Below are 21,620 nucleotides of genomic sequence, written 5' to 3' on the forward strand. Positions count from 1 at the left end.
GCTGCCCATATCATTGCATAGTGCAGAAAATACACGAGAGTTCAGGGGCCTTGCTATAACAAAGTGAACCATTTTCACTGTAGTGTCCAAAACGTCTTTCAAGCTGTCAGGCAGTCCCTTGGCAGCAAGAGCCTCTCGGTGGATGCTGCAGTGTACCCAAGTGGCGTCGGGCGCAACTGCTTAAACACGCGTTACCACTCCACTGTGTCTCCCTGTCATGGCTTTTGCGCCATCAGTACAGATACCAACATGAGCAGCAGCTACGTTTGGCTACATACGGACCGTTAGCGGAATTCCCGCGAGAGAGTAACGGTTAAAATGGATGTTAATTATTTGACTAGGCTACCTGTATTTGACATTGGGTTGTTATTTCGCTGAAAACTAGATAGTTTAATTTTATTTTTGGCAGTGAAATGAGGCTATTCAGGCGAGAAGAAAAACTCACCCAAATGTAAAGCCCCGTTGGAAAATATAAATGGACTGTTTGAAAATGTGAAGATTTTTATTTGATTTTTAAAATGTGAATCACAATTTTATTTGGTGTACCCCCCTACGACATTGCGCGTACCCATACCCCAGTATGTGAATACCTGATATAGACAGAGCAGTGGTGGTGGTTTTAGTTTAAATTTAGCTTATGTCTCTCGAGATTGTATTGACCTCAACATAATTTAAGCAAAATCAGTTTACCATTATTTAGTTACGTCTATCTTGAGGTAAAAAAATTTTTTTTTTTCAATCCCTGATAAAATGATCCTAATTTAATAGTTGGTCGATTAAGTGAATTGTTCAGTGCTGGTCAATGATACAGATGCTGAAATATTGAAACTGCTCTTCTTCAGTTTACAAACGGTTTCTGTCTAAAAAGTGTCAACAGTGCACTTGGCAGATTGATTAAATGTCCAATGCAGCCAATTTTATCTCCATATCAAATCAATTCTGGGTAACAATTAAGTACCTTACTGTGATTGTTTTCAATTAAAATAGTCAAAAAAATACAAAAATTGCTTCTTAGCAAAGAGCAATTTCTCAAGCAAGACTTTTGCTAGTTCTGTCTGGGAGTGGTCTGAGTGGGGAGGGGAAAACTGAAAACTATCTGTTATTGGCAGAGAGGTTTGGAACTCTATTTCTTATTGGTCTATTAACTAATTTACCGCCTGGTGATGTTACTCCATCCCACCAAAACTGGCTGAAATTTCTGCCGCTCTTTTCAAACAGCTCTTACACTAAAAGGGCATTATCATCATTTTCCCAATGTCACAGTATTATTTCAACCTCATAGGATGGAAATATAATACACAGGAAAATTGAGTTTTTGACTGCACTGGCCTTTAAAATGGATGTCATTGTAAACAGGTGTCTGCATCAACTAGGGCTGCTATAACACAATCCCAACAGATCTGATTAACCTTGAAGCTGTGAAAATCCATACTCTTGTAATAATGGGTTGAAAATGTGTGAACAAACATAATAGCTGTTTGGTGGCTACCACCTCAATTATGCCCCAACTGCAATCCAGGAGGACTCCTCTAGTCACATAAATATTGATCGCTGAACATTTAACGCTTCCATTCTCTCTGTGTACCATTGTAACAAGGTACACCATATGGCCCTGGTTGAATGACAGATCTTACTGCTGCCATCAAACCCACAGAGACCTATTTAGGATCAGGAAATCTATGATCACCCTTTAGCCTCACTAACAAACAGCTATATTTTAACATGCCTCCTATGACAGCCACATTTATGTTCTTAAAAAGCTAAGGGAATCACTGAATAAGTCAGAGGTCATATTTATAAAAGACCTTGACAAAATGCCATTCATTTGATCAATATGCTTGGCTCAGAGGATTTAAAAAAACAACAACTAAATAACAGACATTTTGGTTAATCGCTCAGCACTAGTGTGTGTGTGTGTGTGTGTGTGTTAGTGAAGGGGTGAACCCAGATGGTTAATGCCCACCAGTTGTACATAATGCTCAAAGTTGTTTGTCTGTTCTACAGTTAATGCTACGGTTCATTAGCCGTTTATTTAATATTGAGCAACATTGAGCTCAATTCCAACAGTGAAGCTATAGCTAAAAGTGGCACAAAAAATCTTGACCCAAAAGTTATATTGAAGTCAGCCATAAGGACCTGTACAGCATGTAAAACATGTTTAATATTGTGTTAAGTGAACCTGCTAATGAGATATATTGCTATGAACGTGACCCAGTATCCAAAAAAGGTTTAATACAAATGTACAAGCAACCGAAAAAATGCCTCTTCGGCACCTCAAATGTATTGAGGTAGCATAGACTTCCGAGCTGAGCGTGGCAGTAATGAGTGATTTACATTGGAGGTGCCGAATAGGATCTTTGTTTGGGTGCTTGTACATTTATATTTAGACCTTTTTTGGAAGTACAGTACATACTGGCTTTAACAGGAGTACATTAACATAGTTGCTCAGCAAAACTCCATATTTGGCGAGTAACAAACACATTTTGACATCAAAACACTTACAGAGCTGTCTAATGGGAGTTTGAATCCTAGCTGCCTGTACATTAGAGAGGAGACACGCCAAACTCATCGTCTCTAACGCACAGATGCTGGGGCACTGTCACCTCATATTGGACTGGGGCACTGTCACCTCATATTGGACTGGGGCACTGTCACCTCATATTGGACTGGGGCACTGTCACCTCATATTGGAGCCTCATACATTCAGTCTGATATGAGACAACCAACATGGTACTCATAGTGACCTCAATGATCATTAGTATGATTATTGATCTACACTAGAGCAAAAAAATCTAATTTTTATCGATCCACGTTGTTGAGGCGGCTGGCCATGGCAAGTGTGGTGGCCCCAAGAGTCGTTCAAGGATCAAGTTAATACTGTTCATACGCTGAGCGCTGAGGGGCCCTGACCTCTGTGAGGGGTCTGCTGTAACTGGAAAGTGAGGTGGCCCTGTGTAACTGAGAGATAATCTCTTACCTTGACAGCCACCAGCATCGTATCCTTGGTGGGGATCAGGTTGTAGCACTCTGCCAGGAAGACCTTTCCAAACGCCCCCTCTCCCAGCTCCCTCTTCAGGATGATGTCTCTGCGCTTTATATGCTGCACGTCTGAGAGAGAGAGAGAGAGAGAGAGAGAGAGAGAGAGAGAGAGAGAGAGAGAGAGAGAGAGAGAGAGAGAGAGAGAGAGAGAGAGAGAGAGAGAGAGAGAGAGAGAGAGAGAGAGAGAGAGAGAGAGAGAGAGAGAGAGAGAGAGAGAGAGAGAGAGAGAGAGAGAGAGAGAGAGAGAGAGAGAGAGAGAGAGAGAATTGCTATGGTAACTATATTCCCAATCAAATACCAACAATTTGCAAGCATTTGACAGAGAGATGTGGTTTAAGTGGTCAGCAGGTCCAGGAGCAACAAACCATCAGTGTTTCTGACAGAATCAAGGGCAAGTGTTAATTGATGGTTCACTGATGGGACTGGTATGTCTTAAATCCTGCTATGAAGCCTCAGTGTATCTAATGATGAGGTTGGATTAATTGGCAACAGGCATACAGAACACAGCCATAAGACCTGCTGTGGCGCTACAGTGTTAGAAGAGATGTGAGGGTAAAACAATTGTGTTTTTACTTACTTGCAGCATACATAAATATACCACATTTATAAAAATGTCCATTGCCCAGTAATAAAATAACATCTTAGAACCTGCGCACCATAGCATCTGCAGTGAGGAAATGTTCATTCAACCAGTAGGATGCAATGCTTAAAAGTCTAAATGTCTCTCCCCCCCCCAAAAAATGTAAGTGATCATAATAATCCAAGCAAACCTGTGAAATGTCTGCAACCTGCCTGCAACCTGTACACTGTGCTAAAATTGTTGTGAAATCACAGTGTACAGCCAGAATTAGTCCTTAATCTCTGTGCGTTCCACCTGTTCTGAGTGGCTGAAAGCTGCATTCTGGGGGAAGTGTGGCTTCCATATGGCAAGTCACAGCAACAGCTGGTATTTACTCAAAACAGGGGTTCGGATGAGCTGCTGTCCAACACATAAACCCACTACTGTCCAAGGACCAGCCCAGTACGGTACCACAGATCCCCCCTCGAGGACTAGGGCAGAGAACAGAGATAGATACATACTGAAGGATGGGATGGACAGAGCTCTTATTACTATTGGTTGGCACAAACTAGGCATTTCCCTTATGAAGCACCAGAAAAATAGCTACAACGCAATGAGCACCATTAAGGCAATAACAAATTAATAACACCATGATATCACTGCAAATATTTCTGCTTGAACTGCGACCATAGGTGATCTTAAAAATATGTTTGATGGTTTGCACTGGACTGAGATAAATAAAGAAATCTGCAAAACCCACACAAATATCAGTAATCACATTAGATAACATTTATTTAATCAGGATCCAGAAATAAGTCATTGTTTTGTTCTCTGCAATTGCATTTTTAACCCCTCCCTTCTCAATTTCCCAGATGGACAGTGATAGGTTTACAATTAGCAGGTAGCTACGGGTATGCTGGAAGGTGTGCTGTCTATCCACACAAAGCAATTAAGGAAGTTACAAATAGCTTGGGCTAATTTTCTCATTACCACAGCGGTTGTGGTGCATTCACCTCTCTGTTTATGTGGGCGAGGGCATCCATTCAGGGAGTTTACCCTCACTGGGCCATATCTCTCTGTGTGGCCCAGCAGCACAGAGCACACAGCTGGGATAGAACAGGACACAGTCTTCATCCTAATTAGGCTGCTTTGCTTTGGCAGAGCAGATGTTGACTCCACTGCGCTGAAAATGACAGAAGAGCAAACTAGAGCTGATTTGGTTTCAAATGTTTGCAAATTATTGGTATTTGATTGGGAATATAGTTACCATAGCAATTCTCTCTCTCTTGCTCTCTCTCTCCAGTAGACCACAAATGACAAACAGAAGTGCAGCATTTCATTCAGTCCAATCACTGGCACTTGACTTCTGAATGATGACTTTATGCAAATGCTTCTGTTTTCAGGGGTGACTTTTCATCAAAAGTTACTTCTCATTACATGAACTCTGTTTAACATATTTGAGTTCAAACACAATTGTACAGTAGAGTAAACACAGTTGTGAAATACATACCAAATCTTCAATCTATCAGTAAAAGGCTACATTTGAGTCCATTGTAATAGATTCTGCTGTGAACATCACATAGACCCACAATTTTCCTTTGAGTTGGGAACTAAAATAGGAAGATGCCACAGCAAACTGAAGCAACATCTGCATGTTCCCTGACCCAGTCCTCACATGTAAAGTCCCCTTACTTCCTGGATTATTCAGTGTTTAGGTTAGTAGCAATGTAATCAGATATGGATTTACTTCCCTCTAAAGTCTTGTTCACACTGCAGACCTTAATGCTCAAATCAGTTTTGTTTTTCAAATCTGTTTTGGAATACTGACTGTCCAAACAGCAAGTTACAAGTGACCAAATCGGATTTGTGTGTGTTCAGACAGCAGTCATTTGCTGACATGGCTACGCTAGTTGTCATAGTAACGATGGGTATGTGTGCTGTGGTGTAGGCTGATTTGTGGTGGAAATTGTGCTTCCTATCAGGGAGAAGTTATGTAGCAATCAAGCGAAGGTGACAACAATGCCTACCATGGATGTTTCCCAGTTGCTTTGAATGATCAAAATCATAGGATAAGAACACCTTTAAAGCCTCAAAGGATAAGATGATCCAACTTTCAAAACAAGTCCTTTTTGGTTTGCCACAGAAGTCAACTAGCTAGCTGTTTAGCTTTCTAGCACATTTCCTAGCGTTTGTAAACAATTAACATGCTAGTTAGCTACCACATGTTCTTGTCAAACTGTCAACAGAGTAGCTAGCAAGCAACAAGCTATGCCAAATAAGTCTAAAAACCACTGACTGCAAAGTCGCATGGCCAGGAATCAGATTTGTATCTGATTTCAAACCCCATACAAAGGTGGTTTGAAATGTGGCTTGAAATATCCGGTTCCATGTGCTTTTTGGCTGTTCAGACTGCAGGAAAAATAACAGATTCGAATCGGATATGCAAAGAAATATTGATTTGAGTCATTTGAAACTGCCAATGTGAACAAGGCTTAAAAGCTTCTATAATGCCCCGCTCAACATACTTCCATTACATGTACAAACAGAATTACAGCATTTCATTCAGTCCAATCACAGGCACTTGACAATCTGACAATCTGAAACAGCGCCTCTTCAACCTCAGGAGGCTGAAGAAATTTGGTTTGGTCCCTAAGACCCTCACAAACTTTTACAGATGCACAACTGAGAGCATCCTGTCGGGCTGTACCACCGCCTCGTACTGCAACTGCACCGCCCTCAACCGCAAGGCTCTCCAGAGGGTGGTGCGGTCTGCCCAACGCATCACTGGGGGACACTGCCCGCCCTCCATGACACATACAGCACCCAATGTCACAGGAAGGGCAAAAAGATCATCAAGGACATAAGCCACCCGAACCACGGCCTGTTCACCCCACTACCATGCAGAAGGCGAGGTCAGTACAAGTGAATCAAAGCTGGCCGGCTTCCACCCATTTACTCAACTCTGCACCTTAGAGGCTGCTGCCGAATATACATAGACATGGAATCACTGGTCACTTTAATAATGGAACACTAATCACATTAATAATTATAATTTTTACATATTGCTTTACTAATTTCATATCTATATACTGTATTCCATTCTACTGTATTTTAGTCGATGCTACTCCGATATTGCTCGTCCTAATATTTATATATTTCTTAATTTCATTCTTTTACTTTAAGATTTGTGTGTAATGTTGAAAATTATTAGATACTACTGCACTATTGGAGCTAGGAACACAGGCATTTCACTACACCCACAATAACATCTGCTAAATATGTGACCAATAAACTGTGATTTGATTTGTACTGCTCCTAGCAAGACCTTTACTACTCTCTCTAAAAACGTTACCTATGGGTGTCTCACACGCAGTACCTTGTCTTCTATTCTTCACAATGTTGTTTCTATGATACCTGTCCTAACAGTTCTCTCACACAACCTCGTTTTTGCCTCCTCATAATATTTCTTGAAACAAAGACATACACAACAACATTCCATGAGAAAACCAGATGCATTTGAGGATTTATGAATGTATCTATGCCGTTAGGCATACTTCAAAAATGAAGAGATGTTTATCTATTCAGATAATTCACAGGAAGAGGAAATGTTTTAAATAAACCACTGCCTGCTGAGCTGACTCCTGTTGAATAAGTGTTAGAAGTGTCTGTCTCCCCTCAGTGGCTAGACCATATCAAGTTCATATACAGTACACAACATGTGCAAAACAAGTGTCCTGAAGATATATTAGCAATACGAGACGGGGGAGTGTGTGCTGCTTGCCAGCTAGGTTAATGGCTAATGGCTCTGTGTACTGGTGTAATGAAAACAGTGTGGAAATGCGGAGAGAGGGCACAGCCTGCATGTGTTCAGTGTTGGGGGCAGGTGGCAGATGGTGCCCCAAAATGACTGTTTGAGGGGATCCCGGAAAGTACCGGCCTGTCTGTTATTCTGTAAACACCCTTGCAGCATTCTCAGACTTTTGCACCTCACAGACAGAAGACACTGTTCTACAGAGCAGAGCACCTTCTCCTCTCACGACTTACCCTTCTCCTCCTCTTATACCTCCCCCTCACGCCTAGCGCTCTCCTCTCACGCCTCCCACACGCATCACTTCCCCGCTCCTCTCACAAACAAATAAACAAAATGCAAATCAGGGCCGTGGCCATAAAAGGCTCCAATCTCTGAATCTCTCCATGCGAGTCATCCACAGGGCTCTCACCTGAATCCCAGTGTCACCTTACGTGGTTGCCTTGCCTCATCTTTATTTGATTATTTTTCTCTTATGCAGACGAGCAGAATGAATCTCTATCAGCACATTTCCTCCACAGGCTCTGCCAGACACTGGCTGATACATAATGTAGAGCACGCTCTCTCGTTCTCCAGGTGCTTTGGCTGAGGGGATGTTGAAGAACACTACAGCAAACAGAGGGATGCAGAGCATGAAGTAGGAAAACCATCAAAACACTACAAAAATAAAGCACTCAACAACAGGTCAGAGGCGTGCACTGCGGTTGCTATAGATTTTGTAACCGTACATCTATGGATTGCAAACATACAGTACATTTACACTAGTATTTGTTCCTGTTGCTTTGTTCCAAACACAATAGGCATATGTACAATATCGTCAAACATAGCACAAATTAATTTGACCTTCCAATGCTTCTACACCCAACCTCGTGGTGAGCGAAGGGCCTTGCCACCATAACGTGAAACCAGATGCAGAGCAGAGATAGACAGGTTATTCACGTATGGAAACATCTATCATATTCTTATGTTGGTGTTGACAGAAGGAGAGATCAAGGAGAGACAGACACACAGAGAGAGGATATCATACTCGGGTGATTCTGGGAAAGTGTTTTGTGTCAGAAAGTCCTGAAGGGAAACAAAAGGCAGGGCAATTCATGACTGCCGTTGAAACCTGGATGCTGAACAGCACTGTCAGTAAACATGACAATCACATGAATAAGGAATGAGCTATAAAGCGCGAGCAGTGGTGTGTGAAAAAGAAGTCTCATTGTGTCTGGAGAGGCTTGCGAGGAAGGAAGCAGCAGGCTTCACTTCAGGGCTTTACAACCATCCAAGGTTGGTTGGAGGATTGTACTGTAGCGCGGTGTACGTATGAAGAGGGCCGAACATAAGGAGCAGCTGGAGTCAGTGCCAACCCTCTCAGCAAGGCTCCTCACGAAACAAAACAGGCCATAAGGAAGCCAAAAGAGCACAGTGAGAGATTCAGACTGGGTTCAAATGTGTTCTGTGTAGCAGGAGGAATGACTAATACAGGTACTCAAACTCTTTCATACTCTGACTTGAATTTACTTTGGAGTGAACCAGCAGCACTCAGGGTCAGAGGTTGGAACCGGTTCAGGGAACAGAACCGAAAACCGGAAAATAACAACGTTTTTAGAGGAACAGAACCATAACTGAGAACGAAAGTGATCTATACTGTTCAGGAACAGAACCGTTATTTTAAAAACATGGGAACCGGTTAATAACATTATTTAAAAATTCTGGACATTTTTTTCCAGTCCCCACAAAAAAATGCAACAAAGCGCCTACGCAAAGCCAACTTTCTGAAGTTCATAGACATTCAAAGTTCCTTCAGAGAACCCGCCCCTCTGTAGATATAATTCTGTGGGCCTAATTCAAATAATGCATGTGATAACAACAAGATGCCCAGCGCTTCATACCCAGCATTGTCCTCACCTGCAAAATTTCAGTCGCATGTCGCACCCTACACTTCACTTGTATGTCCAATAAACGTAAATAGCTTGCCCGCTCTTGAGCAAGCTGCTCTATCCATTGGTGAAATAATTTAATGTCGAGCTAAATGTAAAAAAATATATAGATTTCAGAGTTTTAAAAAGGAACAGAAAGGAACGATATAAACCTTTACTTTTTTGGTTCAAACCGGTTCAGAACTTTATTTTTCTGGTCGGAACAGTGGAATGGAACGAAAAAATAATGGTTCTGTTCAGTACAAAATGATTGGGAAATAATTTTGGTTCCAACCCCTGCTTAGGTGAAATTGGATGACCTCAAGTGCAGATGTTGGGGAGATAAATCGGAGTTAAATTGTGCGAGTCAAAATGTTTTGGGGCTGAAAAGCCATCATCAATTTTTTATGCTAGAGACTCTGCACACAGTCTGTGTCGCAGAGACTTTAAACACAGTCTGTGTGAGGGTACAAACCACACATATCATCTTCTTGTACAAAAGCTATAATTTGACTTCAACAAATCCTTCTTTGGGATGAAAGAATGGCCAACTACCCATCACATATCGGAACTATTTTAAGTATAGGAAAGCATAGATTTCTTTAATGGAAAACTAGTTTGGTTAATGTGACATATACTGAATATATTCCACTTCCAAAACATGCTTCTTTCATCTGTTATGTGTCAATATAGAGCCTGTACTCTCTGTAAGTATGTGAAGCATTTTTTTTCTTCATTTAGATTTATTGGCAAATTAAAATGTTGAAACACTCCCCTGACTCTAACCAGTATTCCACTGTTATTGAGACACTGTCAAGGTCATATTAACTTTCTGACTCCAGTACTGCAGCAGAAGTTGCATCCATGGATGGATACAGTAGCATAGCAGGAGGTGGAGCGCAGAGCAAGGATAGAGTCTGCAGTGTGATGACCGTTCCGCCACTGAGTTGCAATTAGAATGCTTTTAATGAGTTGGGAGACTCAAATTTGCATACATATAGCTACGTTAAGTATTTACTTCAAGGAAGAAATTAGAGGAAGAAAAAATTAAGCAATGGATTTAGCAAGTAATACATATGTCACACCCTGGCCTTAGTTATCTTTGTTTTCATTATTATTTTAGTTAGGTCAGGGTGTGACATGGTGAAGTATGTGTTTTTTGTATTGTCTAGGGTGTTGTTTGGTTTAGGGGGTTTAGTAGAATAGATGGTTTAATGTTCAGTGTAGGTGTCTAGTAAAGTCTATGGTTGCCTGAATTGGGTCTCAATTAGAGACAGCTGGTTATTGTTGTCTCTGATTGGGAGCCATATTTAAGGCAGCCATAGGCTTTAGCTGTTTGTGGGTCATTTTCTATGTCTAGTCTATGTTGAACGTAAGTAGTTTGTGTGTGCACTTGCGTTTGTAGCTTCATGGTCGTTTGTTGTTTTTGTTAGTTTGTATAAGTGTTTCGTGTTACGTGTTACGTCTTCGTATAATAAAAAAGAAGATGTATTCATATCATGCTGCGCCTTGGTCCATTCATTCACCTCAAGACGACCGTGACAGAATGACCCACCAAACCCGGATCAAGCAGCATGACAAGCGGCAACAGGATCAAGGCATCAAGGATTCATGGACATGGGAGGAGATATTAGATGGAAAGGGACCTTGGGCACAACCGGGAGAATATCGCCTCCCTCGTGAAGAGCTGGAGGCAGCGAAAGCCGAGAGGAGGCGATATGAGGAGGCAGCACGGAGGCAAGGCTGGAAGCCCGCGAGTACTACCCAAAAATTTCTTGGGGGGGGGCTAAGAGGTAGTGGGCCGAGGGCAGGTAGGAGACCTGCGCCCACTTCCCAGGCTAACCGTGGAGAGCGGGAGTACGGGCGGACACCGTGTTACGCAATAGAGCGCACGGTGTCTCCTGTACGTGTTCATAGCCCGGTGCGGGTTATTCCACCTCCCCGCACTGGTAGGGCTAGATTGGGCATTGAGCCAGGTGCCATGATGCCGGCTCAACGCGTCTGGTCTCCAGTGCGTCTCCTCGGGCCGGCATACATGGCACCAGCCTTACGCATGGTGTCCCCGGTTCGCCTACATAGCCCGGTGCGGGTTATTCCACCTCCCCGCACTGGTCGGGCGACGGGGAGCATTCAACCAGGTAAGGTTGGGCAGGCTCGGTGTTCAAGGGAACCAGTACGCCTGCACGGTCCGGTATTTCCGGCGCCACCTCCCCGCCCCAGTCCAGTTCCACCAGTGCCTACACCACGCACCAGGCTTCCAGTGTGTCTCCAGAGCCCTGTTCCTCCTCCACGCACTCGTCCTATGGTGCGTGTCTCCAGCCCGGTACCACCAATTCCGGCACCACGCACCAAGCCTCCTGTGCGTCTCCAGAGTCCTGTGCATCCTGTTGCTGCTCCCCGCATTAGCCCTGAGATGCGTGTCCCCAGCCCGGTACCACCAGTTCCGGCACCACGCACTAGGCCTAATGTGCGTCCCCAGGGTCCAGTATGCCCTGTTCCTTCTCCCCGCACTAGCCTGAAGGTGCGTGTCCTTAGCCCGGTGCCTCCAGTTCCGGCACCACGCACCAGGCCTACAGTGCGCCTATTCCGGCCAGAGCCATCCGTCTGCCCAGTGCCATCTGAGCCATCCGTCTCCCCAGCGCCATCTGAGCCATCCGTCTCCCCAGCGCCATCTGAGCCATCCGTCTCCCCAGCGTCATCTGAGCCATCCGTCTGCCCAGTGCCGTCTGAGCCATCCGTCTGTCCCGAGCCGTTAGTCAGTCAGGAGCCGCTAGAGCCATTCGTCAGTCAGGATCTGCCAGAGCCGCCAACCAGACAGGATCTGCCAGAGCCGCCAACCAGACAGGATCTGCCAGAGCCGCCAACCAGACAGGATCTGCCAGAGCCGCCAACCAGACAGGATCTGCCAGAGCCGCCAACCAGACAGGATCTGCCAGAGCCGCCAACCAGACAGGATCTGCCAGAGCCGTCAGCCAGCCATGAGCAGCCAGATCCGTCAGCCAGCCATGAGCAGCCAGATCCATCAGCCAGCCATGAGCAGCCAGATCCGTCAGCCAGCCATGAGCAGCCAGATCCGTCAGCCAGCCATGAGCAGCCAGATCCGTCAGCCAGCCATGAGCAGCCAGATCCGTCAGCCAGCCATGAGCAGCCAGATCCGTCAGCCAGCCATGAGCCGTCCAGCCAGGATCCGCCAGAGCCGTCCAGCCAGGATCCGCCAGAGCCGTTCAGCCAAGATCCGCCAGAGCAGTCATCCAGCCAGGATCCGTCCCTCAGTCCGGAGCTGCCGTCCCTCAGTCCGGAGCTGCCCCTTATCCTGGTGCTGCCCCTTATCCTGGTGCTGCCCCTTATCCTGGTGCTGCCCCTTAGTCCGGTGCTGCCCCTTAGTCCGGTGCTGCCCCTTAATCCAGTGGGGTTAATGTGGAGGGTGGTCATTTGGAGGAGGCTACGTAAGCGGGTAGTGACTATGGTGGGGTGGGGACCACGACCAGTGCCAGAGCCGCCACCGTGGACAGACGCCCACCCAGACCCTCCCCTAGACTTGATGCTGGTGCGCCCGGAGTTCGCACCTTAAGGGGGGGTTATGTCACACCCTGGCCTTAGTTATCTTTGTTTTCATTATTATTTTAGTTAGGTCAGGGTGTGACATGGTGAAGTATGTGTTTTTTGTATTGTCTAGGGTGTTGTTTGGTTTAGGGGGTTTAGTAGAATAGATGGTTTAATGTTCAGTGTAGGTGTCTAGGAAAGTCTATGGTTGCCTGAATTGGGTCTCAATTAGAGACAGCTGGTTATTGTTGTCTCTGATTGGGAGCCATATTTAAGGCAGCCATAGGCTTTAGCTGTTTGTGGGTCATTTTCTATGTCTAGTCTATGTTGAACGTAAGTAGTTTGTGTGTGCACTTGCGTTTGTAGCTTCACGGTCGTTTGTTGTTTTTGTTAGTTTGTATAAGTGTTTCGTGTTACATCTTCGTATAATAAAAAAGAAGATGTATTCATATCATGCTGCGCCTTGGTCCATTCATTCACCTCAAGACGACCGTGACAACATACCCACCAAGTGATGAGATTTTTACCTGTTGATCATATTACTGTATGTTCAGTAATGTATGTGAAAGTGGCTTCAACTGTAAAGTATACTACATATGACTACTCTCCTTTTATAATAATAAGTGTCCTACAAACATGTTCCTTTTCTTAAGAGGCCAGCTGTTAACTAGAAGATAACCCTCAACTCCTATGTTCATCCTTAAATGGAGCTATAAAAATAGCCATGACTTCTCGTACGATGGGGCTCATTGGATGTTGTTTTGCACCTAAATCCAACTGATGAATACATTGATGGATGAGGGGAGAGGCCACGAAACCTGGCTATGGGTCATGGAGCAGGGTTACAGCCAATCGCTGATATTGATTGCATCTGGACAAAACTCATATTTTGCTCATGATATCTGTGTAGGGGACAGCCATCAGTTAACTGTTGCCATGAAAAGAGAAGATGGGGGGAGGTATTTGTTCTGTAGTGGTGGAGCAGGGGTTAACATTTAGTATCTGGTTCTGAATACTGTTCTAAACACCTTGCAACAGAAAATGACCTGTCTAAAGAAAATGAGATTGAGTGATTGATTGATTGATTGAGTGAGTGAATGTTGCTATATCTTTCTCACATAGTAATGGTATTTTGTTTTACCTCTTGGTAACCTTTGCCATTGCTACCATTCACGATAGACAGCCAAGTCTTTGACTTTGAGGTGATTTTAAATAGTTCTGGCCTGAAGCTCTTCAAGTGATTACCTGAATAGATACATTTAGACAACAGCTCTGCACTAGCCATATCTGCATTTCATCACTGAACATATTACATCTGCTCATTATGAAAGGTTATAAAATAAAATCAAGCTGGCAGATGATATAACCTGTTTCATTAAAACACCAGGCAGAGTGCTAAAACAAAGAGGTTGTCTGAAGAGGTAGAAGTCGAAGCCAGATCTGGATGGGCCTTGCCAGGGGACATGTCCTCTGTCTTTTTGTCACTAATAAGGATTCATTTCCCACAGATTTTCTACCTGCATGTGATGGGAAGGAATCCAGCCGACCACAAGGTGTGCTGCTCCTATCAGCCCTCTCTCTCCCTGCAGTTAGGCTGACTGTCCTGCAGCTCAGTAAATGGCTTGTAGCAGAGAGGGGGAGCATTCTGACAGAGGGTACAGGCTCTGACCACAGAGACACTCATGATGAATATTTCAAGTAAATTTACATTTAATCAAATTAGTTCCTTGATGAATTAAGTGAATGCCAATCTAACTGCAGATTCTGAGCTTGTTGATGCATCATTTATCATGTATCTCTTCAAGTAAAATATTTGTGCATTTCAGTGAAAATATTTCCTATTCTTACTGTATGTAGGTAAATGTACACTGAACAAAAATATAAATGCAACATGCAACAATTTAGAAGATTTTTTTGAGTTACAGTTCATATAAGGAAACCAGTTAATATAAATAAATACATGCTGTCGTACAGCTCGATCCAGAGCATCCCAAACATGCTCAATGGGTGACATGTCTAGTGAGTATGCAGGCCATGGAAGAACTGGGTCATTTTCAGCTTCCAGGAACTGTGTAAAGGTCCTTGCGACATGGGCACTACATTATCATGCTGAAACATGCAGTGATGGTGGCAGATGAATGGCACGACAGTTGGCCTCAGGATCTCGTCAAGGTATCTCTGCGCATTAAAATTGCCATCGATAAAATGCTATTGTGTTCATTGTCCGTCGCTTATGCCTGCCCATACCATAACCCCACCACCACCATGGGGCACTCTGTTCACAATGTTGATGTCCACACAACGCTCACCCACACGACGTCTGCAATCTGCCTGGTACAGTTGAAACCGGGATTCATCCATGAAGAGCAAACTTTTCTAGTGTGCCAGTGGCCATTGAAGGTGAGCTTGCCCACTGAAGTCAGTTATAACGCCAAACTGCGTTGAGGTCAAGACCCTGGTGAGGATGATGAGCACGCAGATGAGCTTCCCTGAGACAGTTTCTGACAGTTTATGCAGACATTCTCTGGTTGTGCAAACCCACAGTTTCATCAGCTGTCCGGGTGGCTGGTCTCAGACGAACCCGCAAGTGAAGAAGCCGACTGTGGAGAGCTGGTTGTGGTTACACGTCGTCTGCTGTAGTGAGGCCGGTTGGACTTACTACCAAATTCTCTAAAACAATGTTGGAGACGTCTTATTGGAGAGAATTGAACATTACATTCTCTGGTGGACATTCCTGCAGTCAACATGCCAATTGCACTCTCCCTAAAAACGTCGGTGACATCTGTGGCATTGTGTTGTGTGACAAAACTGCACATTTTAGAGTGGCCTTTCATTGTCCCCTGCACAAGGTGCAACTGTATAATGACCATGCTATTTAATTAGCTTCTTAATATGCCACACCTGTCAGGAGGATGGATTATGTTGGCAGAGGAGAAATGCTCACTAACAGGGTGTCACGATCGTCATAATAAGCGGACCAAGGCGCAGCGGGATATGAGAACATCTTCTTTTATTAGAGATGACGAAACACGAAACAAACACTTTTACAAAACAAAACAACAAACGACCGTGAAGCTACAAACGTTAGTGCATACACAAGCTACAAACGTTCAACATAGACAATTACCCACAAACACCTAAAGCCTATGGCTGCCTTAAATATGGCTCCCAATCAGAGACAACAATAAACAGCTGTCTCTGATTGAGAACCAAATCAGGCAACCATAGACTTTCCTAAACACCTACACTGAACACAAACCCATACATACTACAAAACCCCCTAAACAATACACACACCCTAAACTAGACAAAACACACAAACATCCCCCATGTCACACCCTGACCTAACTAAACTAATAAAGAAAATCAATATAACAAAGGCCAGGGTGTGACAGTACCCCCCCCCCCCCCAAAGGTGCGGACTCCGGCCGCAAACCCTGACACAGAAGGGGAGGGTCCGGGTGGGCCTTCCTATGGTGGCGGCTCGGGTGCGGGACGTGGACCCCCCTCCACCATAGTCACTACCCGCTTTGGTGAAGCCTCTGGAACGGCGAGTCCCGGACTGATTTCCATCCCATAGGGCGCCACTGGACGGAGGGGCAGCTCCGGACTGAGGGGCAGCTCCGGACTGAGGGGCAGCTCCGGACTGAGGGGCAGCTCCGGACTGAGGGGCAGCTCCGGACTGAGGGGCAGCTCCGGACTGAGGGGCAGCTCCGGACTGACAGATGGCTCTGGCGGATCCTGGCTGACTGGCTCTGGCGGATCCTGGCTGGCTGACGGCTCTGGCTGATCCTGGCTGGCTGACGGCTCTGGCTGGTCATGGCTGGCTGGTCATGGCTGGCTGACGGCTCTGGCTGGTCATGGCTGGCTGACGGCTCTGGCTGGTCATGGCTGGCTGACGGCTCTGGCTGGTCATGGCTGGCTGACGGCTCTGGCTGGTCATGGCTGGCTGACGGCTCTGGCTGGTCATGGCTGGCTGACGGCTCTGGCTGGTCATGGCTGGCTGACGGCTCTGGCTGGTCATGGCTGGCTGACGGCTCTGAATGGTCATGGCTGGCTGACGGCTCTGGCTGGTCATGGCTGGCGGACGGCTCTGGCTGATCCTGTCTGGCGGACGGCTCTGGCTGATCCTGTCTGGCGGACGGCTCTGGCTGATCCTGTCTGGCGGACGGCTCTGGCTGATCCTGTCTGGCGGACGGCTCTGGCTGATCCTGTCTGGCGGACGGCTCTGGCTGATCCTGTCTGGCGGACGGCTCTGGCGGCTCCTGTCTGGCGGACGGCTCTGAAGGCTCATGGCAGACGGGCGGCTCTGAAGGCTCATGGCAGACGGGCGGCTCTGCATGCTCAGTACAGACGGGCGGCTCTGAAGGCTCAGTACAGACGGGCAGTTCATGCGGCGCTTGGCAGACGGACAGTTCAGACAGCGTTGGGCAGACGGGCAGTTCAGGCGCCGTTGGGCAGACGGGCAGTTCAGACGGCGTTGGGCAGACGGGCAGTTCAGACGGCGTTGGGCAGACGGGCAGTTCAGGCGCCGCTGGGCAGACGGGCAGTTCAGGCGCCGCTGGGCAGACGGCAGACTCTTGCCGGCTGAGACGCACTGTAGGCCTGGTGCGTGGTGCCGGAACTGGAGGTACCGGGCTAAGGACACGCACCTTCAGGCTAGTGCGGGGAGAAGGAACAGGGCATACTGGACCCTGGAGACGCACATTAGGCCTAGTGCGTGGTGCCGGAACTGGTGGTACCGGGCTGGGGACACGCATCTCAGGGCTAGTGCGGGGAGCAGCAACAGGATGCACAGGACTCTGGAGACGCACAGGAGGCTTGGTGCGTGGTGTAGGCACTGGTGGTAATAGGCTGGCGACACGCACCACAGGGCTAGTGCGTGGAGGAGGAACAGGGCTCTGGAGACGCACAGGAAGCCTGATGCGTGGTGTAGGCACTGGTGGTACTGGGCTGGGACGAGGAGGTGGCGCCGGAAATACCGGACCGTGCAGGCGTACTGGCTCCCTTGAGCACTGAGCCTGCCCAACCTTACCTGGTTGTATGCTCCCCATCGCCCGACCAGTGCGGGGAGGTGGAATAACCCGCACCGGGCTATGTAGGCGAACCGGGGACACCATGCGTAAGGCTGGTGCCATGTAAGCCGGCCCGAGGAGACGCACTGGAGACCAGACGCGTTGAGCCGGCTTCATGGCACCTGGCTCAATACTCAATCTAGCCCGGCCGATACGAGGAGCTGGTATGTACCGCACAGGGCTATGCACACGTACAGGAGACACCATGCACTCTACTGCGTAACACGGTGTCTGCCCGTACTTTCGCTCTCCACGGTAAGTACAGGGAGTAGGCGCAGGTCTCCTACCTGACTTCGCCACACTCCCTTTTAGCCCCCCCCCCACAAATTTTTTGGGGCTGACTCACAGGCTTCCTACCGCGTCGTCGTGCTGCCTCCATTCGCCGGTATCCCTCCTCGCATTGCGCCAGAGAATCCCAGGCGGGCTCCGGCATTCGCCCTGGGTCGATCGCCCACCTGTCGATCTCCTCCCACGTAGTGTAGCCCAGATCCTGCTCCCATTTCCATAAATCCTGTGTAGGTGGGTCCTGTTGCTGTTTCACACGCTGCTTGGTCCTGGGTTGGTGGGTAATTCTGTCACGATCGTCATAATAAGCGGACCAAGGCGCAGCGGGATATGAGGACATCTTCTTTTATTAGAGATGACGAAACACGAAACGAATACTTTTACAAAACAAAACAACAAACGACCGTGAAGCTACAAACGTTAGTGCATACACAAGCTACAAACGTTCAACATAGACAATTACCCACAAACACCTAAAGCCTATGGCTGCCTTAAATATGGCTCCCAATCAGAGACAACAATAAACAGCTGTCTCTGATTGAGAACCAAATCAGGCAACCATAGACTTTCCTAAACACCTACACTGAACACAAACCCATACATACTACAAAACCCCCTAAACAATACACACACCCTAAACTAGACAAAACACACAAACATCCCCCATGTCACACCCTGACCTAACTAAACTAATAAAGAAAATCAATATAACAAAGGCCAGGGTGTGACACAGGGTTGTACTATGAACACATTTTGCACAATATTTGAGAGAAATAAGCTTTTTGTGCGTATTGAACATTTCAGGGATCTTATATTTCAGCTCATGAAACATGGGACCAACACTTTACATGTTGCGTTTATATTTTTATTCAGTATATATTTCCATTCAAACCCATCTGCATCTAGTATTGAATATAAACCACACAAATATCTGGTAAAGCTGACAGATTAATTATCAACGAAAGCCACAGGTACGTGCGTGACACTAGATGAAGCCATTGGATTTACTGTTGCAGTAATAGAAATATCAGCGATTATAACCACACAAGGTGATTTCCATGATGGACCTGATTCTTCATCAGCCGCGGCATTAGACTGGCTGAGGGGAACACTGTGATTTATGCTCAGACAGAGAAAATAACGACAGCACCCTCGGGGCAATGAATTTCTACTGGATCTCGCTCTTGCTGTAAATACGTATTAAAATGCCCTGGAGTGAGCTGGGTAAGGTTTGCTGTCGTCTCTGCTAAGAGAAAAGTTAGCATCTTGTTGGTGACATCTTTTATCTACAGAGAGCTCAAGTGAGTCTTACCTTAATTATATTAGAATAAATCCATTATCACAAACAGACAAAGTGATATGACTTATCAAATACCGAAAGGACACCTCTTTCCAATATGATAGTCCTGTACTATAACTGTCTGAAGAACATGTATACCCACTTGCACTAAAAGAGGATGATATTCGACAATTGCTTAAAAAAATAACAGGTAATACAGTTCATTAAGACATCAAGCATTAACAAAAAATAATTTCACAGTGAATTTCACTACGCTGTGTACATTCTCATTGGTTTCTACTCTTCTGATCTCTTGGAGGAAAGAAACCCACATTGTTCAGTGTTGTTTGAAGGAAAGTCAACGAGGATGAAGTAGGTCTCGGTTTTTCCTCTCTGCTCATTGATTGGTTGAATATATCTCATTGCCTACTTAAAGTCCATGAGTTCAGCTTTATCCGAGCAGTGTTTCTCTGAGTGTCTGTCTGTTTTGGGTATTTCATTTTGAACAGTCAATGCCTCGTTTAGTATATAGCACAAAGTGTCATAAAGGCATTTTTTACTTCATTATAATCCCCATTTGATTTGGATCCTGGAGTACTATATAATGAATGATCAATATACTAAATCTTTATGATATTTTGTTGTACAAAGCCATCACATGCAGAGACACACAGTAAGACACACAGATGAACAATCACACACACACACACACACACACACGAGAACCTGATGGATTGGCTTAAAAGATTCATGCAATGTATAATGTATAACTCCTGCAATGTATTTTTCAGGACTAAATGTGATTTCCTTTTCTCTCATTGGGTCTCCCTTTCGAACCCAGCAAGCCCCGGGAGTCTGAACTATATTGAAGGTGTGTGTGTGTGCGTGCAGGGGCAGGTGTGTGAACTGTGGGACCACTCATAGTTAAACATAGCACTGCTGGTTTTGATGAGAACCGTGGCTGCAGGAGAGTGCCAGTAACTCATCTTTACCCAGAGCTTATAAATTCACATCACGTACTGTAGCATGTCCTCCATCTGACATGACAAATCCTGCTGCTTTACACGCCATTCATTATGTGTTTCTCTCTCCACAGCCACCAGGCACTTCTTGATTGTGTATCAGATGGAACAGCGGATATTGGCTTTGCTTGCCTCTGTGTGCCTCTATCATTTTTCATCCATTTATCTTTTTTCTCAAAGATTCACGGAAATGTGATCAATTAGTGTCTCGAGAGGATGTAGACCTTTCCAACATTTAGTATTGATCCAATTACAGTTATGATCTACACTGAGTGTACAAAACATTAGGAACACCTGGTCTTTCCATGACATTGACTGACCAACTAAATCCAGGTGAAAGCCATTATCTCTTATTGATGTTACCTGTTAAATCCACTTCAATCAGTGTAGATGAAGGGGGGAGACTGGTTAAAGGTTTTTAAGCCTTAAGACAATTGAGACATCGATTGTGAATGTGTACCATTCAGAGGGGAAAGGGCAAAACAAAAGATTGAATTGCCTTTGAAAGGGGTGTCAAGAACTGCAAAGCTGCTGGGTTTTTCATGTTCAACAGTTTCCCGTGTGTATCAAGAATGGTCCACCACCCAAAGGACATCCAGCCAACTTGACACAACTGTGGGAAGCATTGGAGTCAACATGGGCCAGCATCCCTGTGGAATGCTTTCGACACCTTGTAGAGTCCATGCCTCGAAGAATTGAGGCTGTTCTGAGGGCAAAAGGGGGTGCAACTCAATATTAGGAAGGTGCTACAGAATGTTTGTACACTTAGAGTACATTTTCCATGCCAGGTCAGATAAACGTAGCCTGCTGCTACAGAGTAATATCACATTCTGTAGCCTAACAGCAAAGGAATGTGTGGTAACAGTAAGATACAGTGCCCGCCATAATTATTGTGACAGTGAAGCATTTCTTCTTCTTTTCGCTCTATACTCCAAAAGTTTGGATTTGAAATCAAACAATGACTATGGGATTAAAGTACAGCCTGCCAGCGTTCATTTGAGGGTATTTTAATCCATATCGGGTGAACCGTTTAGAAATTACATCACTTTTTGTACATAGTGCCCCCATTTTAGGGGAGCACAAGTATTGTGACAAATTCACTT

The 21,620-nt window shown here is 45.6% G+C and overlaps 1 protein-coding gene across 1 annotated transcript in view; it reads right to left on the bottom strand.

Annotated features, from left to right (window-relative positions):
• The window catches only part of LOC120053194 (NT-3 growth factor receptor-like), a 157,936-nt gene that overhangs the window by 24,876 nt on the left and 111,440 nt on the right, over window positions 1-21,620 (bottom strand). Inside the window, exon 11 of the mRNA XM_039000353.1 lies at window positions 2,978-3,108. Within this exon, the coding sequence (XP_038856281.1) occupies window positions 2,978-3,108 (131 nt within the window). The remainder of the gene's footprint in view (window positions 1-2,977; window positions 3,109-21,620) is intronic.

Source organism: Salvelinus namaycush, chromosome 9 (assembly GCF_016432855.1).
Source record: "Salvelinus namaycush isolate Seneca chromosome 9, SaNama_1.0, whole genome shotgun sequence".
Classification (NCBI taxonomy): domain Eukaryota; kingdom Metazoa; phylum Chordata; class Actinopteri; order Salmoniformes; family Salmonidae; genus Salvelinus; species Salvelinus namaycush.